Raw genomic sequence first — 19,638 nt, forward strand, 5'->3', positions numbered from 1 at the left:
TACCTCTCATCTCCAACGGTGCAGCTGCGGTGTGCACTGGGACGTCAACCATCCCCTCGTCCGAGGAGATCTTCGCTGCGGGTCGCCCTGCAGAGTGAAGATCCGGAGGGAGGCCGGCTCGAACGACATCGAGCCACCAGGAGCAACCCAAGATGGTGGGTGCACTCGTCACCTGCTACAACTGTGGCCTCAAGGGCCACGTGGCTTCAGGATGCCGAGTGCCGCGATAGCGACCGGCCGGACGGCGCTCCAGCCTACAAGCCTTCGCATCAAACTCCGGCAAGTCGCGGCACCCCACATGCTCGGCCTGTGCACACACCTGTCACTATCTCATGCGCTTCGATATACGGATCTTGTGGTATGGCCACCGGTTCGTCGGGTTGCGGTGGGGTCGAGAGGGCGCTCAGGCCGGGTCAGTGGTCTGAATTGGCTCACTGAGTTGTTGCTGCGTTGGCGGGTTCGTCCGTTGTTGCGGGTTGCATCGATGGGGTTGAGGTGCGTGTCCTTGTCGATACGGGGGCATCGGCAAGAATTGTGTCGGATTTGATCTATAATATCCTCCCCATTCAGAGCTGCCCCTTGCTGCCGGTCGACGTTCCGTGTTACGCAGCAAACGGGGGTTCGTTGGGTATCATAGGCCAAATCCGAGCACAAATTTGCATTGGGGATATCAAATTATCTGGGCCAATATTAATCTCATCCTCGCTGGCGGTTCCATGCTTGTTGGGGACAGACTTTTTGGCCAAAATGCCGATTAAAATATTGATTGACCAGGGATGCATTGAGCTCCCTTCGGGCCGACGTATAACGTTCCTGCCTTCCCCCGTCGCCTCAAGGATGGCCTGTGCAACGAAACAGGCATTCGTCACTCGTACTGTGCGTGTGCCACCGGGCGCGCAAATGCTCGTACCTCTTCGGTTACGCCGAGCTTTCGCACCGGGTGTTTCGGACCACGGCGTTCTGTTGGGGCCCTCAAAGGCTGGGGAAAACGGGCTGGATTTGGTGGCCGTTCAAACGATTGTAAAGGGGAGCGTTGACCCGTTCATCATGGTCCTTAATGTCTGGGTGCAGACGGCTGTGGTTCCCCAGAGGACCGTGCTTGCGCACGCGACGCTGGTACCCGTAGAAGAAACGATTAAGGGACATGTGGGGACCGACCCTCCAACTCGGCCACATTCCATTGAGGACGATAGTTGGATGGATGCACTGTGTTCAGGAACGAATGATCTATCCGACTCCCAGCGTGCCGGATTACGAAACCTTTTGATTGAATTCTCTGACGTCTTTAGCAAGCACAAGTATGATATTGGGTGCACGAATTTGCTGCGACACTACATCGACACGGGTGCAAATGCCCTGGTACATCAGAATCCTTTTCAGTTGAGCCCTGCCGAAAAGGATCATGTTAAAACGGCTGTGGATGACATGTTGGCTGCGGAAATTATATCTCCTTCCACCAGTCTGTAGGGGGCACCCATAGTGCTTGTGAAAAAGTACGATGGGTTTTTGAGATTTTGTGTGGATTTTCGTCGCCTAAATAAAATCTCGGTGGCCGATGCATATCCACTCCCCCGAATGGACGAATCTCTGGATGCTCTAGCAGGGGCACGATTTTTCTCTACATTTGACTTGTTGTCAGGATTCTGGCAACTTCCATTGGATGACGAGTCCAGACCAAAGACTGCATTCCGTACATCACATGGCCTATTTCAATTTAAACGCTTGCCTATGGGATTACACTCTGCTCCGGCGACATTTCAGCGCCTTATGGAACTGGTTTTGGCTGGCTTACATTGGGACGTTTGTCTGATCTATCTGGACGATGTAATTGTATTTAGCAAAATGTTTGACGAACACCTTTTGAGATTGCGCGCTGTGTTCCTCAAAATGCGCGCTGCAAATAAAAAATTCAAACCACAGAAGTGCCACTTGCTCCAAGAATCCGTGCGGTATTTAGGGCACATCATCAGCCGATCAGGCATATCCACCGATCCCGCAAAAACGCAGTGTGTCAGCTCCTGGTCGACCCCCACCTCGGTGGCTGAGGTCAGGAGTTTCATTGGGTTCGCGTCTTATTACCGGCAGTTCGTTGCGGACTTCGCGACCATTGCTAAACCTTTACATGCCCTGTCGGCAAAGGGAGTGAAATTTCACTGGGGCCAGGTCGAGGAGACCGCTTTCCGTTCCCTTCGCGACGCTCTCGTGGGGGCCCCACCATTGAGCTACCCCGATTTTTCTGAACCCTTCCTGCTCAATACGGACGCCAGCAATATGGGTATTGGGGGTGTGCTCTCACAGGTTGTCGGTGGTGTGGAGCATGTTGTGGCTTACGGCAGTAGGGTCTTGTCTCCGGCGGAGCAGAGATACTGCGTCACCCGTCGGGAGCTGTTAGCCATTGTATTTTTTATACAATAATATCGGCCATATCTGTACGGCCGCACTTCACCATCCGTACAGACCATGCTGCATTGCAATATGCCTTGCGGGCGGAACAGCCTTCGGGGCAATTGTCTCGATGGCTCGAGGTCCTTCAGGACTATGATTTCACAACCACATATCGGAAGGGTGTTCTACATACTAATGCGGACGCGCTGTCTCGCCTGCCACCAGCCTCAGATTGCGCTTGTCCCATGGAATCAGGGCGTTGTAAGCCGCCAGATGACAGCCCCGCTTTCAATGTTCCGATTCTTGCTGCCGCCACCGAGGACCCTTTGTCTGCGGGTCCTATCGAGCAGGGGGGAGAGGACTCCTTGCTGGGATTGACTGTTACGGAATGGGGGCGCCTCCAGATGAAGGACGCGTCCCTCCTAGCGTTGCGTCGTCGCGCAGGGGGTTCCATGAGGGGGGTGACGCGAGTTGATTCGTTCGGGCTGCATCAGGGGCTCCTTATGCATTGGGATGGGAAGGCCCGCCGTCACAGGCTGGTGGTGCCTTCTGCTCTGCGAGGTAAGGCCGTGTGGGCTGCTCACGAGCGACTTTTGCACCTAGGGACCCACAAGACCCTTGCCATGCTCCAGCTGGATTTCTTCTGGCCGGGCATAGCAAGGGATGTGGATGACCTCCTGGGTGCATGTATTCAGTGCGCCCAATGGAAGCCACCAGCAAGGGGCGCCTGTCCGCCGATACAATCTATTACGGTCTCTCGAGTTAATGAACTCGTCGCACTCGATATATTGGGGCCCGTCCCTGCGACCCCTAGAAGTAATAAGTACCTGCTGGTTGGCGTAGAATACTTTACTCGATGGCCTATGGCATGGCCCCTCGCCAACCAGTCAGCAGCAGCCATCGCCGAGGCCTTTGTCCAGGGCTATGTCCTCGACAAAGGTGCTCTCGAATGGCTGCTGACTGACCAAGGGAAGAACTTCTATGGCGTCCTTCTGCAAGAAGTGTGTGCGCTCCTCGGTACTAAAAAAATCCGTACTTCCCCCTATCACCCACAAACGGATGGAATAGTGGAACACCTTCATAGGACCCTCACGTCCATGTTGTGTCACCAAGTGTGTGGCTCCCAGACCGATTGGGACCTTCAGATCCCGGGGGTTTTGGCTGCCTACAGAATGGCTCCTCACGCGGCGACCGGATTCTCGCCGTTCTTTCTGATGTACGGTCGCGATCTTGATCCACCTATTGAGACTCAGCTGCGGGTTTCCAAACCAAACGAAAAATTGAAATTGGCCGACCATGTCAAATTTAATATCCTGAGGTTGACCGAGGCACGAGAGGTAGCCACGCAAAACTCTAATTCCCGACAGAAGGCTAACGAGAGGTTGCGATCGCACTAGTCACGCACACATGCGTGGAAACCAGGTGACAGAGCCTGGCTGCACTGCCCTCAAGCACCGTTGGCAACCTCGGCGAAATTGTTGCGGCCATGGAGGGGTCCTCTGGAAATTGTGCAGGTCATGCGGCCACAGTGTATTCGTATTCAGTGGGGGAAACGTCGCTGGTATGTACACCCCTCGCGGCTGAAGTCGTTTGTGGCACCGCGTGTTCCTTCACCACATTACACAGGCCGAGCATGTGATGTGTCCGCTGACTCCCGGACAGCGACTTCGCCGCCTGCCCCTGATATGCCACTAACTGTTCTGCCTTCAGGTGCTCGAGAATGACAGCCTCCCAGCCGCCTGTGCCACCCGGCAGCGACGGGGATCGTCCTCCCGGGATGCCGGAGGGTTGCGCACCCAAACGGACAGTGCTCACCGCCAGCCCAACCGGTTTCCCCCCCTACGATGGCCCCGCAAAACGGACTCGCGCCAAAACGCGCCGGTTTTTGTAATGTTGCCTTCTGGTTGCACTTGTTCTGTTCACACTGTTCTACTCACCTGTTACGTCTCCTTTTGCTGCGCTGACGGGTGGCTCCAGTTGAAAGCAGGGGGGGGGGGGGAAATGTATATGCTGTATAGTGTATCTTTGTATAGGTGGGTTGGGTTATTTATTGGGGCGTTTGGTTGTTATGAGGCACACACGGTTGGGGTTTTCTTGCGTTGTTATTGCTCAATATTGTTGCAGCCGGGACGGCTGTGGGCTGTACAGGAGGGGGTGATGTAGGGGTGTTGTGGGAAGGAAACAGACAGTGTGGGAAGGTAACACACAGTCACACCATGGTGGCTGCAACCACGTCCGCTATAGCCCCGCTCTCAGTGGTGTATGTATATAAATGGCGGGGAGCCAGAGAGCTCGGGGCAGTGTGTTGGGGCCAAAAATGAAGAACCAGTGAAGAAAGAAGACCGGCTAGATAGACCCTGGGACTTCCCTGACCGCTGTCCTTTTGAGGGCCGGCAGGGTAAGCCAGTGGTGTGGCCCCAGAGTCTCAGAGCCGGAGCCCTTTTAAGGGTCGGTCTGGTTGGTGGGGTGCCGTGATCTGTGCTTGACCAGGGCCAGATCAGATAGCCTCCTTTAGCGCCTGTAGCGGAGGAACTGGGAGCACAGGAATTAGGCTAGATAGCCTAGGGGGTGTCCCTGCGTGTATACGGGTGAAGGGGCCATTACCCCTTCCAGTGTAACCCTTGTTAAGCTTGAATAAAGTGCTGCCTCTACTCCACCGTCTCCGTGTCCCGTGAACCCACTACACATATGCCCCGCCCACTTCGTTGCACCGCAGGAGCTTTTTCTCTTGTGCCACGCCCATTTTTGAAACCTTTTTCAGCGGTTGCCTTAGGTGACCATCTCCCTCTTTCCTCCTGAAGACGATCGCTTGTGTTGTGATCGTAACGTCATGGTTTTTATCCTTATTTTATATTACTGAAAGAACCAAGAATAAGTCTAGCATTAGAAGGTTTTAAGGAAAACCGTTTGGTTTGTTCAATTAATGAAGCTGAATCAGTGATGATACTGTTCGTTTTTGTAACGAGGCTGTTGGAGGAATCCCAGTACGCTCACTCAGGTTAAGAACCAGGCTACAGTCCACATTATAGACTGCCAGTACACTCACGAAACTTAATAACCAGGCTACAGTCTACATTATAGACTGCCAGTACACTCACTCCAATTAATAACCAGGCTACAGTCTAAATTAATGGTTTTTAGTTTTTTTATTATTTGTATTATTTTTCTATATACATGACTTTACTGAAAAACCAAAGAATATATTTTGGAGTTTGCATGGTCGCATAGATATTTCTCCAGGTCCGCTGGTTTTTGCCTTCATATTCAGAAACATGCGTTTAGAATGGTTGGCTGAAAAAAATTATTCGACATCATAAGCCACTGCGTTGAGCTATCATCTGTGGCCAGGTCGCTTCTGAAAAAATAGCTATATAGAGAGCTCAGTGGGCCTTACCTGGTAAAAAATATATAGTTTTAGTTGTTCATAGATTATGTATCCTTTCAGATCTCTCGCAGCTAGAGCCGTGCGACGCCTGGTATGGTATAAGAGAACGGCCCACGGAATCAGATGTCAGGGCGCTACCTCTGAGACACCTTGGTATACAGCTTCTTACAGTTTTTAACCAACTCGTGAACAAACAAAAACAACCTGGGCATTCCACTCTTCAAAGACTAGTCTCTATTCATCCCACACAGCATGTGACCCAATCTCGTAGGCTTAGCTTTGTCGGTTTTTTTAAATATGTAGTCTTTCAGTTTGTTTTACAGCCCCATTTATTTGTTTATGAACGTGGTTCGGTGGGGGGTTGGGTGCATCTCCTCGCCTGAGTCACCCAGCGCGCCTGATTAGTTGGTGTTCATTTCGTTGTCACTCTTTGAAACTGTGAAATGTTCTTGCCGTTCGATGACTTCTTGAGAAGCCGTGGCGATGGAGACTGTGGTTGAGAGCAGGGAAGAGAGTGTGTGGGGGTAGGGGTGTATTTCAGTGATCCCCCGAGGAAGTAACAGTGCGCGCTGTTTATTTAAACAAGGGAGAGCTGGTTCTGTCTGTTTTTTGGAGGGTTAAGCTCTTTGTTTAAGGGATGCCATCATCGACCCATTCTCCCACCCAATTTAATGTCCGTCCATAACAGCAATGCAGGAATTTACATCCCTTTGGCGATCCACTTGATGGACGAAGAAGACCTTTCCACGCAGTGTCGATTATGTGGTTTGTTTGACCATACTTCACGCTGCTGGTCAGTACGGACTGGTGAAGAGTGAGGGGTAGGGGCTCGGACCGATTCAAATGCCACTGATGATGTTATCCATGACCGGCAATCAAACTCGTGTAACTGCACCGGCACTTCACCACCGATTGCGTGTTATTATTACCATCCAGTGCCGGATTATCCAAGCAGCAAAAGTAGCTACACATGCTACGGGTCCCGCACTTTCAAGGGCCCCACGCTAAATGCTTTCAAGCTATCAATTCCGGTTCAGTGATTCTGCACTTGCTCTATTACTATAGTACTATACTGCCTTCAACTTTTATGAACGACCGGGTGGTTACAGTTAGCGATTTGACGCATTTATCTGGCTGTATAGCAAATGAAAAAATACAATGACTTTACTATGCAAGTAAAAAATGTGTTTTAATGTGTTTTTTTTTTATTTAGGGCCACTTTATCACATATGCTACAGGCCCCTCGCACTAGCTCAATCCGGCACTGTTACCATCCACTCTGAACATCTCGGTGGAGAGATGTTCACTACATCGTCTGGTATGCAGCAGCTCGTGGGTTCGATCCCGACTCTGAGTTTGCGTGTCTCCTCGTGGTCGCCTGGATTTTTCTCCGGGTCCTCCGAGTATAAAATACTCGCACGATAAGCAACTTCGTTGAGCCATCATTTGTGGTCCACGTCGCTTCTGAACAAAAAAATCCCCCAGCTATATCGCTCAGTGGGCCTTACCTGGTAAAAAAACAGATTAATAGCAAATACAAAAAAATTATCTCTTCATTACTTATCCCTCCAACCACTCCTCCCCGGTGGCACAACAAAGACACAACTCACCCAGCCCATAACCCCACCACACTCCACATCCCTGCATTTCCTGACCTTATGTCATACCAGCAATTGTGACTGGCAAACACATACAGTAGACGTGCAATCCACGACGGATGGAGAGCATCCATCCCACTTGTCCTTAGGACATCCATTGGCTTTAGTTTCGATCTCGGGCTTGTTCCACACCACCACCATCACCACCTACACACACACAGATCATTGTAATTTTGCATACACGAAACCGTGCATATAGTTCACTGTATGTATATCCGTGATCTGCTCTGAATGACCCCCCCCCACACACACACCATTGCCAGCGGAGTGCATTACACCAGCTGCACCACAGCGTGGCGAAGCGCGCGTCTCATCACGCAGCCCTGCACGCCGATCCTGCCTCCTCCTCCTCCTCTCTGCTGCTGCTGCTGCACACAATGCACAGAAGACATCCGCGTCGCGCAGAGCGCGCCGCCGCATAGACGGAGGGGCGGGTAGCCCAGTCGTTACGGCATCAGCAGCAGCAGCGGCGGCGGCGGTGGTGGAAGAAGACATCTCGACGTTCAGACGGGACAAAGTCAGGCAGACGAGAGAACGCGCACACACACAGTGAAGGGGGGCTTCCCGGTAACCACTCCGTCGATGAGTCCATTCCGGCACCACCTCCCGTTAAATTGACAGCCCCCCCCCCCACACACACACAGCACCACCACCACCACCCTAGCAGGACAATGTCTACCGTTGACTCGTCGGATGAGGACAGCTGCAGCAGCAGCAGCCAGGCGTCAGGCTCCCAGTCGCTGTCGGCCGGGGACACCCTGCCGTGGAACCTGCCCAGGCACCATCGCATGAAGAGGAAGGTGGCCACGGACGGGGTGCTGGATCCTGCGGACAGGGCTGTGATAAGGCTTGCCGGTAAAAGGGGGTCCCTCCCCCCCCCATACACACACACATACACCCCCATCTCTCTCACTCACTCTATCCCACCACACACACACATACACCCCTATCTCTCTCACTCACTCTATCCCACCAGACACACACACATACACCCCTATCTCTCTCACTCTATCCCATCACACATACACCCCCATCTCTCTCGCTCTATCCCACCAGACACACACACATACACCCCTATCTCTCTCACTCACTCTATCCCACCAGACACACACATACACCCCCATCTCTCTCGCTCTATCCCACCAGACACACACATACACCCCCATCTCTCTCACTCATTCTATCCCACCAGACACACACACATACACCCCCATCTCGCTCACTCACTCTATCCCACCAGACACACACTTACACCCCCATCTCTCTCACTCATTCTATCCCACCAGACACACACACATACACTCCCATCTCTCTCTCACTCATTCTATCCCACCAGACACACACATACACCCCCATCTCGCTCACTCACTCTATCCCACCACACACACATACATACACCCCCATCTCTCTCACTCTATCCCACCACACACACACATACACCCCCATCTCTCTCACTCTATCCCACCAGAAACACACATACACACGTGTGTGTGGTCGTGTGTAAAACGACGATTATCTGAACCGGTCATGGCCCCCCTCTGGGTCGACTCAGCCTCGAATGAGTAACCTGGTGCGGTGTGCAAACATCGCCACTGGGGAGACAAAGGCGGCCGGGCGTGGTTGCTGGCCACCCACCCACTCGTGCTGCCGTGCCGGCCTTCACATGTGCTGCTCGCCAACAGCACTTGCCCCAACAATCTGTTAAGGCTACACAGGGGGGTATCTTTGTCTTTGTGGTCACGTGTACAGTTGCTTCACAATCTCTGTGTGTTGTGGATCATGAAGTCCACTGGACATCATCATATGTCATGTGTGTGCCCTATACGGTCATATGATATTGCCCCCCCCCTTAATTGATTCGGTGGGTAATGAGTTGTGAACGCATTTGGGGTTAAATATAATTTGTATGATGTAAATTACAACGTATTCTGAACACACAAAAACGATGTTCGGTTAATCGTATAATTAGGTCGAGTATTTTTGTTAACGTCAATTACGCACGGTAGACACTTTTTGGCGTTGTGAACGCACATTCGTAAAGCATTTTCCGTTAGCGCCACACACCGCGTTTATATATAAATAAAATGTGATGGCATCGTAGAAGCGTAACTATGACTCTCACACAAATGGTGGTGTGAAGTCCTTTTGTGTAAACAAATTATAAACAGTGGCCGTGCAATGCAATGTTCATAAGCGGCACAGTCATTATTTGCACAAACCACAAATACAGTTTGCTATTGTCTTGCATCGAAAAACAAGTTATCTGTTGTTGTCTGCTTGACATTCAGGGCAAGCGCCTATTAGTTCGCGTGTTTTTCTAAAGTTCACAGCGCCTTTTATCCTCGAAAGTGGCTTCAACTTCACACTGAAGCCGAGACACACAACGATTTTGTTAGTGTATATGGACACAAACCAAATTTTTGATTAAATAAAAAGAGAAACGCTTTGTTCAATTTGAAGCCACGGACCAAATCCGAATGTTTATTGATATTCGAGGAATCCAATAATCTGCCGTGGTGCTGTATAATGGTTAGCATGCAGATGATCGTGGGTTCGATCTCTCGGCGTGGCAGATAAAACAGTGGGCACGTTTCTTAAACCCAACTAACTTACCCCCCTTTTAGCCTCGTGTCTACACAGAAGTATGACAAGAAAAAATGGGTCAATACCAGTTAAAGTAATCGGCAGGTCACGTGTGGTGGGGCAAGGTGTGGGTATTCCCACCTCCTGCAAGGCGGCTGGCGAGCGTGGAAGAGTAGGCCAAGTACCCTCTTGAAGGAAGGGCTCTCCCGTTGAAGTCCTTCCACCAGCAATGGCATAAACAAGACATTTCAGGGCCGCATCTCTACTTTTTACCACGTCCATAGTTTGCTGCGTAAATGCAATGCACAATTTTTTTGAAAATTCGATTTCGTTTCAATACTTTATTGTCAAACTGATTTTTTTTTACTAGAAACTTTTATCATGGCACATTATGAGTTCATACTACTTAAATGCACTGAATATTGGTTCTTTAGCCATTTTATTTATTCATCGCAACTTTATACATAAACTAGCACAGTACTATATATGTACACGTCTTCAATATTTGCTTGCTAAAGTTGTACCTGCAATTTATGATACTTGCAATGTCATCCTTTGTTCAGCGCTGCTGGTCATAAATGATTGGTTAACCCCCACGCATATACAGTGTGTGCCCATCTTGGTGGACTCTGCATAATTCAGGGCACGTAAAACGTCAAATTCATAATGTATCCCAAGTACTGTACAACCCAATAGCCCGTAAAAGTCAACAGCCTGGAAGCAACACACATTCCGGGCAAACGATTACAATGGGACTTATAAAGCTTTGGTAAATGACGGCGTTTTTTTTAATCCCGGGATATCCTTTTGTCATCCTAATGCATTACTTCATTTTGGCCTCTGATTTTTATGGGAATTTGCTGTGAGCCCGCCTCTGCAATCCCCCCCATCCCTCCATTACAGTAGTTTACACCATAATTTTTTCTCATTCAGATCACTATGCTGTGTTCTCAACAAAACTAACAATTTCGTGGCCCACAAATGCAATGGGCCTGTTACCACAAACTATAAGATAGCATGTGAAGGAGTCAAGTGGTCTCATACATGACACCATGAGCAAAATTTACCATGATTTAAATCCGTGGCACCTGGTATTCGGCAAGTAATGGACAATTAGGACCAAGCCAGAGAGTGACTTCAGTCCGAAATCTCACACTACAGCTGTGTTTTTCATTGCAATCCCCCTGGTGGCCTTTAGTGCGGCCCCTGACAAAACAGAAATGTGAAAACACCCCCATCATCATCGTGCTGCTGTCAAACCCCATTGGTTTAGAATGTGTGGAGGCCCTCACACTGGTGTCTTATCGGCGAAAGTGGCCCCCCTCTCTGAAAATCAGTGAAGAATGTTGCGCTGCAGTGTAGACCACTGCTGTGAGCTTTCGATTATTCGCAGGCAACATACATACTATAATCACCCAATCCACATCGACCAGCACCACCGCCTTAATATTCATGAGCCGGTGACGTCCTCCAAATAGACTCCCCCCCCCCCCCCATTATTACCTACTATAATGAGCAAAGAATGTCAGTGTGCAACGCTGGTGACGTCACTCCACGTCGATCAGCCCCCCTAATTCATAATTATTATAAGGTGACGTCCTCCAAATGGACACCCCACCTCCATTAATAATAATTAGCGGCTGACGTCACACCACATGGGGGCGAGGCGCCTCCTCCCTCCCCCCTACTCGGCGTCAACTCACAACCCTCACTACAAAGGCAGAACCCTCACGTCACGTGATCTCCGTAACGCTGCTGAGACATAGAAGTAAAAAGGACGTCATGATGAACAAGGGATTATAACCTTAAAATGAAATAATTCTGTGTCACCGCGCCCTTACAAATTGCACGCGAATGGATGCAATGAATATCACGTCGCGGTCTGATTTTCGCTTGCAAGTTTCCGATTTATTGCAATACACCCGTATCTTGGACGGTCAAAAGGCTGGTTTCAGATATTTATCAGGCCACTCCTGAAACCTCAGCATAAACTCTCAAACATGGCTGACCAACTCCCTACCGTACAACAGAATACACTTCACATTTCACATAGTATGGTCATAGATAAACGTACTGCGACCAAATGGCTCAGATCACTCTGAGCAGTCTCACAAGATCTCAGAAGCCAATCAAGCATCAACCTGGCGAGCACTGGGATGGTTGTCCACCAGGGTTTTCCAGGTCTTGTAGGTGTGAGGCTATGAGGTGGACAGGAGGTGGCGGTGTTTTATAACTAAGTATTCTCCAATATTCCAAACACTTATCATGGGGTTGTCTTAACATTCCAACACAGTCCTCTCCCAAAAAGAATGTTGACACTCAGTGATTTCTTCATCGATAATTGAAATTGGAATATCATTATTGCACAAGCTGTATACTGGAATATATATTTTTATATTGGTTTGAATTATGTAAAATACTGTTTACGCCATATTTAACACAACCACGTTATTGTTAACATGCGCATTATATTTGTACCTCGCAGTGCACACGTGCAGCGTTCTAGTCACTCCACTGCTGGATGAGGACCTCCCCATGCCATTGCGGGTCATGGGGGGGTTATTTGACCATACTTCACCAGTGCGGGTTGGTGAAGGAGGCGAGTATAGCCGTTGGAGCGTAGCGCAGTACAGATAATTTATTTTTGCCGCACTGCTCCGTGTTGATAATATAGCTCCGCAGCAGCCTACAGCACCTGTGTATGCATGATGGTCACCCATCTAAGCACCGCCCAAAACGAATTTTAATTTTTATTTTACCAGGTAAGGCCGACTGAGCATATATAGCTCTTTTTCAGAAGCGGCCTGGCCACAGAGGATAGCTAAACGAAGTTGCTTATCATATGGACATTTATAGCGGCCAAATACTCTTAAACACATGTTTCTTAATGTGGAGGGAAAAACCGGAGTGCACGGAGAAAAATCCACGCGCCCACGGGGAGAACATGCAAACTCCAAACATACAGGCATCGTAAGGGTTGGGATCGAACCCACGACTTCCTGCATGCCAGGCAAGGTCGTTAAGATCTCGCTGCCGTGGGGGCCCACTCTCACCACTGTCCAGGGGGTTTGGTTCGAATCTAGCAGCCAGCCCGGTTAATGCTGATTCACAGTGGACGTTGACGATCCTCCGACGTCATTCGCAAGAGTAGGCCACTATGTGGAGGCTGTCAAGGTCCAAAGTTGCAAAAATTCGAAAATTACATCGAAATTGGGATTGCATGTGCGTTGAAATGTTCAAATTTGGCTAATTGGGATTGCATATTGCGTAGCATCGCAATCATCGCCCTCTACTGACAGACTGCTCCAGGTCACTCTCACAAATGGGATTACCTAGACTCTTGAGTTCTCACCTGGTTATATAAAATAACCTTTCAACTTGAACCCCTGCTAAGCTTCCGAGATCGAACGAGAGCAGGTGCAATGCGAGTGATCTGATCACACACTCGCCATCTTAGCTCACAATGCGATAAGATACGTTTACAACGGACGCTTTCCTGGGTAAATAATCGATGTTTCAGCAGAGTATTTTTGCCGTTTAGCTTTTTATACACATCAGTGAGCAATATAAAACATTGGGTGGGTGGGTGAGGCGCTGCTGGACATTGTAAAAACGCAGCTGTACACACAGTACACACAGCATTGGGCCCACATTACCGCGAGTACACACCCGTTATAATCAAATATGCACCTTCCCTTTCTATCTGCGTTTTTTTTTCCTTTCCATGTATGTTAAACCACAAAGCGATAAGAGGTCCAGGTCGCTTACAGGCACGATGGCACCACCCGGGCACGTCGATATCCCATGAGCACGTGGCGTTTACAAATGTCCATGTGGGGACGCTAGAGAGACGCGTTAAAAACAGTCACGCGTTGTGTTCTGTCCTTGGCTTAGATCAGAATACGTATTTATACTGGAGGAATCCGATGAGATATGAAGCTCTTTTTCACACATGTCCAGTAGGGGCGGGTCAGAACGTTACAACAACAACCAGCACAAAAAAACACGATAGGAACTCAACGTATAGGAACGGTAAACAAATGACTTTAAAATATATACAAATGCTAGGCAAAGCCCACTGAGCTCTTAGCTTCTTTTTCAGAAGCGACCTGGCCACACACGATAGCTCAACAAAGCGGCGTGTCATGTGGAAATTTATTGCAGCAAAATAATCTCAGTGTTGCCATTTGGACTGTTTTATGAAAGGGGACATTGTGAGCAAATTACTCCCGTGGAAATGTGACACTAGCATTCACGACCGCACTGTCAAACGTGGTGTCCTGCTTTACCGACAGCGATTATCATTGTGACGGTGGCATGAGGATTTCATATTTGGGGTACCATCTGGCTGCCACATGGCATCACCAATCGGTTACTACTGATAGGTGTAAAGTATTAATTTGCGTATGTATACTGGACACGCGAAGGCCGTTTGTCACTCCACTGCTGAATAATGGATAATCTGGCGACGTCACTCTGGCAGTGAGGGTTTTATGACCATACTTCACCGTGCTGGTCAGTGCGCTTCTGGTGCAGAAGAGCGGTGGCGTAGTGGTTGGCGCTGCGCTGTGCCACGAACCCGGCGACCCGAGTTCGATTCCTGCTCACGGCCAACACCAGTGACGATTATCTGAACTGGTCCTGGGCCTCCCCTATGTCCACTCAGCCTCAAATTGAGTACCTGGTGCGATGTGTAAACATTGCTACAACAGGAGATACAGTGAGGGAAAAAGTATTTGATCCCCTGCTGATTTTTTACGTTTGCCCACTGACAAATAAATGATCAGTCTATAATTTTAATGGTACGTTTATTTGAACAGTGAGAGACAGAATAACAACAACAAAATCCGGAAAAACGCATGTCAAAAATGTTATAAATTGAAATAAGTATTTGATCCCTCTGCAAGACATGACTTAGTACTTGGTGACAAAACCCTTCTTGACAATCAGAGAGGTCAGACGTTTCTTGTAGTTGGTCACCAGGTTTGCACACATCTCAGGAGGGATTTCATCCCACTTCTCTTTGCAGATCTTCTCCAAGTCATTAAGGTTTCGAGGCTGACGTTTGGCAACTCGAACCTTCAGCTCCCTCCACAGATTTTCTATGGGATTAAGGTCTGGAGACTGGCTAGGCCACCCCAGGACCTTAATGTGCTTCTTCTTGAGCCACTACTTTGTTGCCTTGGCCGTGTGTTTTGGGTCATTGTCATGCTGGAATACCCATCCACGACCCATTTTCAATGCCCTGGCTGAGGGAAGGAGGTTCTCACCCAAGATTTGACGGTACATGGCCCCGTCCATCGTCCCTTTGATGCGGTAAAGTTGTCCTGTCCCCTTAGCAGAAAAACACCCCCAAAGCATAATGTTTCCACCTCCATGTTTGACGTTGGGGATGGTGTTCTGGGGGTCATTGGCAGCATTCCTCCTCCTCCAAACACGGCGAGTTGAGTTGATGCCAAAGAGCTCCATTTTGGTCTCATCTGACCACAACACTTTCACCCAGTTGTCCTCTAAATCATTCAGATGTTCATTGGCACACTTCAGACGGGTATGTATATGTGCTTTCTTGAGCAGGGGGGACCTTGCGGGCGCTGCAGGATTTCAGTCCTTCACGGCGTAGTGTGTTACCAATTGTTTTCTTGGTTACTATGGTCCCAGCTGCCTTGAGATCATTGACAAGGTCCTCCCGTGTAGTTCTGGGCTGATTCCTCACCATTCTCATGATCATTGCAACTCCACGAGGTGAGCTCTTGCATGGAGCCCCAGGCTGAGGGAGATTGACAGTTCTTGTGTTTCTTCCATTTGCGAATAATCGCACCAACTATTGTCACCTTCTCACCAAGCTGCTTGGCAATGGTCTTGTAGCCCATTCCAGCCTTGTGTAGGTCTACAATCTTGTCCCTAACATCCTTGGAGAGCTCTATGTTCTTGGCCATGGTAGAGAGTTTGGAATCTGATTGATTGACTGCTTCTGTGGACAGGTGTCTTTTATACAGGTAACAAGCTGAGATTAGGAGCACTCCCTTTAAGAGTGTGCTCCTAATCTCAGCTCGTTACCTGTATAAAAGACACCTGGGAGCCAGAAATCTTTCTGATTGAGAGGGGGTCAAATACTTACTTCCCTCATTAAAATGCAAATCAATGTATAACATTTTGGAATGCGTTTTTCTGGATTTTCTTGTTGTTTTTCTGTCTCTCACTGTTCAAATAAACCTACCATTAAAATTATAGACTGATCATTTCTTTGTCAGTGGGCAAACGTACAAACTCAGCAGGGGATCAAATACTTTTTTCCCTCACTGTACAGGTGGTAGGGCTTAGTGCTGGTCACCGTCTTGTACCGTGCCGGCAAGAATTCATACTCTTTAGTTTTATTCGGTAAAGTCACGTAGGTAAAAACAAACTAAAATAAAAGAAACAATTAAAACATGACGTTTCGGCCACAACACAAGTGGCCTTCTTCAGGTGAAGGAACAGAACTGTCGGGACGACAGCACTTCAAGGAACGCTGCTAAGATTCGCAGCGTCTTTTAAGCTAGGTGGGAGGAGCAGAGCGCCTTGACAAAGGAGTTTACATATCAAACACGAGAATTTAGCATTGAAATAGCTGTGTTAAAGTGTTGAAACAGCAGGGTGTTAAAGTCAGCAATTAGCAGGTAACTGGGGATTAGCATGTTTTTGTTGTGTAGAGGGTGCGGGGGATGGGTCACTGTGTGTGTGCAATAGAAACGGAAAAATATAAAAATTAAAGATCGGCAAGAATGTGCTGTAAGGGGGGAGTAGAAAAAGGGAAATAGAAAGTTCGGAAGGAATATGCTTGGTATACCACTACTTGAAATTGCTGTTAGAAATTAGTTGACGTTTGGTATGATTTAAAACGTCTTTCCAGTGGTTGCTTAATTTGAAACCATCCTCTCGGTTGAAGTTATGCCTGTGTTTGTATATCTGAATGGCTTCGTGGACAAATCTCTGGTGATAACCTGTAGGTTTACAGAGAACCTTGGTATCGGAGAAGACAATCTCATGATAACCCATAGCGTTGTAACAATGATCAGCCACAGCAGATGAATTCGTTCTGCCGTGTTTCAGATCTGATTTGTGCTCGCGAATTCGATCAGAGATATGTCGTTTCGTCTCCCCGATATAGCAATCACCGCAGGTACAACTCAATTTGTAAACTCCGGGGTACTGTAAGTCAGGGATGGCATCCTTTACGGATGGATCAGATCACGAATTTTGTGTACTGTATTGAACCGGACTTGGATCTTGTGTTTGTTTAGAATTTTGGAAATATTTTTAGTAACGCCTGTTATGTATGGTGGTGTGATGGTTTTGATCGGAGTATCAAGTGGTTGTTTCTGTATGGTAGGAGAAACAGCTTGGCGGATGGTACGGTCAGAGTATCCGTTCCTCTTGAGGGCCAGCCGTACCAATTTTAATTCACTGGTCAAGTGGTGTTGGTCCGAAATGCAATGAGCCCTATGGTATAACGTTTTGATGAGAGAATTATTTTGAGCCGGGTGGTGGTGGGAATCCGGTTTCAAGTAGGAATCTGTGTGGGTGGGCTTTCTGTAAACAGGATGTCCCAATGAGCCATCAGACCTCCTCTCAAACAGAACATCCAAGAATGGCAGTTTGCCATCTTTCTCTACTTCCATGGTGAATTTGATGGAAGGGTGTCTGAAATTGATGTCGTCCAGGAAAAGGTTCAAAGCTGGGAGGCCCTATGGCCAAATGACGAAAGTGTCATCCACATATCTCTTCCACAGGGAAGGACTGAGGGTGGATGTCTGGATGGCGTCCGATTCAAATTTCTCCATGAAAACATTGGCTATCACTGGTGACAAGGGGGAACCCATGGGAGTACCCTCATTTTGCTTGTAAAAGGTACCATTCCAAGTAAAGTAGGTGTTGGTGAGGCAGTGCCTAACCAGCGCAGGTACCTCGGGGTTTAGTCCATGTTGGACCAGATCCTCAATTATTTTAATGGTGTCAGGTACTGGGACCTTGGTGAACAGAGAAACCACATCAAAGCTGACGAGGATATCGTCAGGGGCCAGTACAATGTCTTTGACCATAGAGACCAATTGGGATGAGTTAAGTACTGCTGAGGTGGTCTTGCCAGTAAAAGGAAGCAGAGTATCTGACAGAAAATGGGCCAGTTTGTAGGTAGGGGAGTTGATCGTGGACACGATGGGTCGTAGTGGGGTACCTTCTTTGTGGATCTTGGGAAGACCATAGAATCTAGGAGGTCTTGCAGTGGAGGGTTTTAGGGAGGGAAGTTTAGTTGATTCGATTAGGGAGGTCGAATTTGTGATGATCTTGTTGGTTTTAATCGTTAGGCTGTTACTAGGGTCATTGTTAATTTTTGAGTAACTCCCATCATTGAGTAGGTCCTGAATTTTATTGTTGTATGAGTTTTTATCCATAATTTCAGTGGCATTGCCCTTGTCGACTGAGAGGATGACAATATCATCTCTCTCTTTTAATTTCGCGAGTTCAGAGCGTTCATCTTTACTGATGTTGCTAACGGGTTTCTTAGCACTCTTAAGAATAGTGGCTATTTCAGCTCTCGCGACGTCTGCTGTCATCCTGATAGTTCTGTTCCTTCACCTGAAGAAGGCCACTTGTGTTGTGGCCAAAATGTCGTGTTTTAATTGTTTCTTTTATTTTAATTTGTTTTTACCTATGTGACTTTACCGAATAAAACCAAAGAGTATGAATTCTTGCAGTAACGAAAGCTTCAAATCTAGAATTAACAGCTTCTATGGGGAAGATTTTCACCTATCTGTTAGAGCTTTTAACAGACAACGAGACAAGAAGTCACAGCTCTTTGAGACTCTGACCTTCCTCAAAATATGCCGCGACCAGAATGTAATACCCATCGCTTTCACTCTCACATCTGCTGCTGTATCTTCACCGAACTCTAAACAGATTCTGTTTAAGGCTAGTCTATCATTAATCTCAGAGAGGATTAGGTTACTCCGATTTGAACTCGATAGTTTAGACAGGACTCTCCTACAATCTCATTTAATGCTAACACAAAAAATGACACCTTATGATTGGAACCACGTTGATAATATGACTCATTTCTCTGCTGATTCACTATCAGTCAAATGCAAGGCTAATCTAATTGCTCAATTCAACCACTTATCAAAGAAAACCCCAGTTCCACAGATCACAAAACTAGACGTTAACAAAATTGTTATCAATCAGAGTAGCACCCCGATTTCGGACAATCTGAAAACAATATTGGCTAAAGTACTAAATTTCGCTGTCACCCCAAAACATATACCAATAGATGATATCATTTCTCAGGTCGATGTAGCCCTCAAAGGTATAGGACACATCCAAGCAAACGTCGCGAGAGCTGAAATAGCCACTATTCTTAAGAGTGCTAAGAAACCCGTTAGCAACATCAGTAAAGATGAACGCTCTGAACTCGCGGAATTAAAATAGAGAGTTGATATAGTCATCCTCTCAGCCGACAAGGGCAATGCCACTGTAATTATGGATAAAAACTCATACAACAATAAAATTCAGGACCTACTCAATGATGGGAGTTACTCAAAAATAAAAAATGACCCTACTAACAGCCTAACGATTAAAACCAACAAGATCATCACA

At 47.9% G+C, this 19,638-nt stretch overlaps 1 protein-coding gene and 1 long non-coding RNA gene across 3 annotated transcripts in view; one reads left to right on the forward strand and one right to left on the reverse strand.

Moving 5' to 3' along the window:
- Window positions 1-6,953: 6,953 nt before the first annotated feature.
- On the reverse strand, window positions 6,954-7,801 carry LOC142924326 (uncharacterized). Its single transcript, XR_012941523.1, has 2 exons — window positions 7,683-7,801; window positions 6,954-7,575 (listed from the first exon to the last, which is right to left on the reverse strand). It is a non-coding gene; the product is annotated as an uncharacterized LOC142924326 (long non-coding RNA).
- A 3-nt stretch (window positions 7,802-7,804) lies between these two features.
- LOC116941622 (dystonin-like) overlaps window positions 7,805-19,638 on the forward strand; it is a 263,899-nt gene continuing 252,065 nt past the window's right edge. For both annotated transcript variants that reach the window (XM_076066562.1, XM_076066563.1), the window contains exon 1: window positions 7,805-8,283. In XM_076066562.1, the coding sequence (XP_075922677.1) occupies window positions 8,100-8,283 (184 nt within the window). In that variant the 5' untranslated portion in view covers window positions 7,805-8,099. The remainder of the gene's footprint in view (window positions 8,284-19,638) is intronic.

This window comes from Petromyzon marinus, chromosome 12, assembly GCF_048934315.1.
Source record: "Petromyzon marinus isolate PM22_M1 ecotype Great Lakes invasive population chromosome 12, UKy_Petmar_22M1.pri1.0, whole genome shotgun sequence".
In the NCBI taxonomy this organism is placed as follows: Eukaryota; Metazoa; Chordata; class Hyperoartia; order Petromyzontiformes; family Petromyzontidae; genus Petromyzon; species Petromyzon marinus.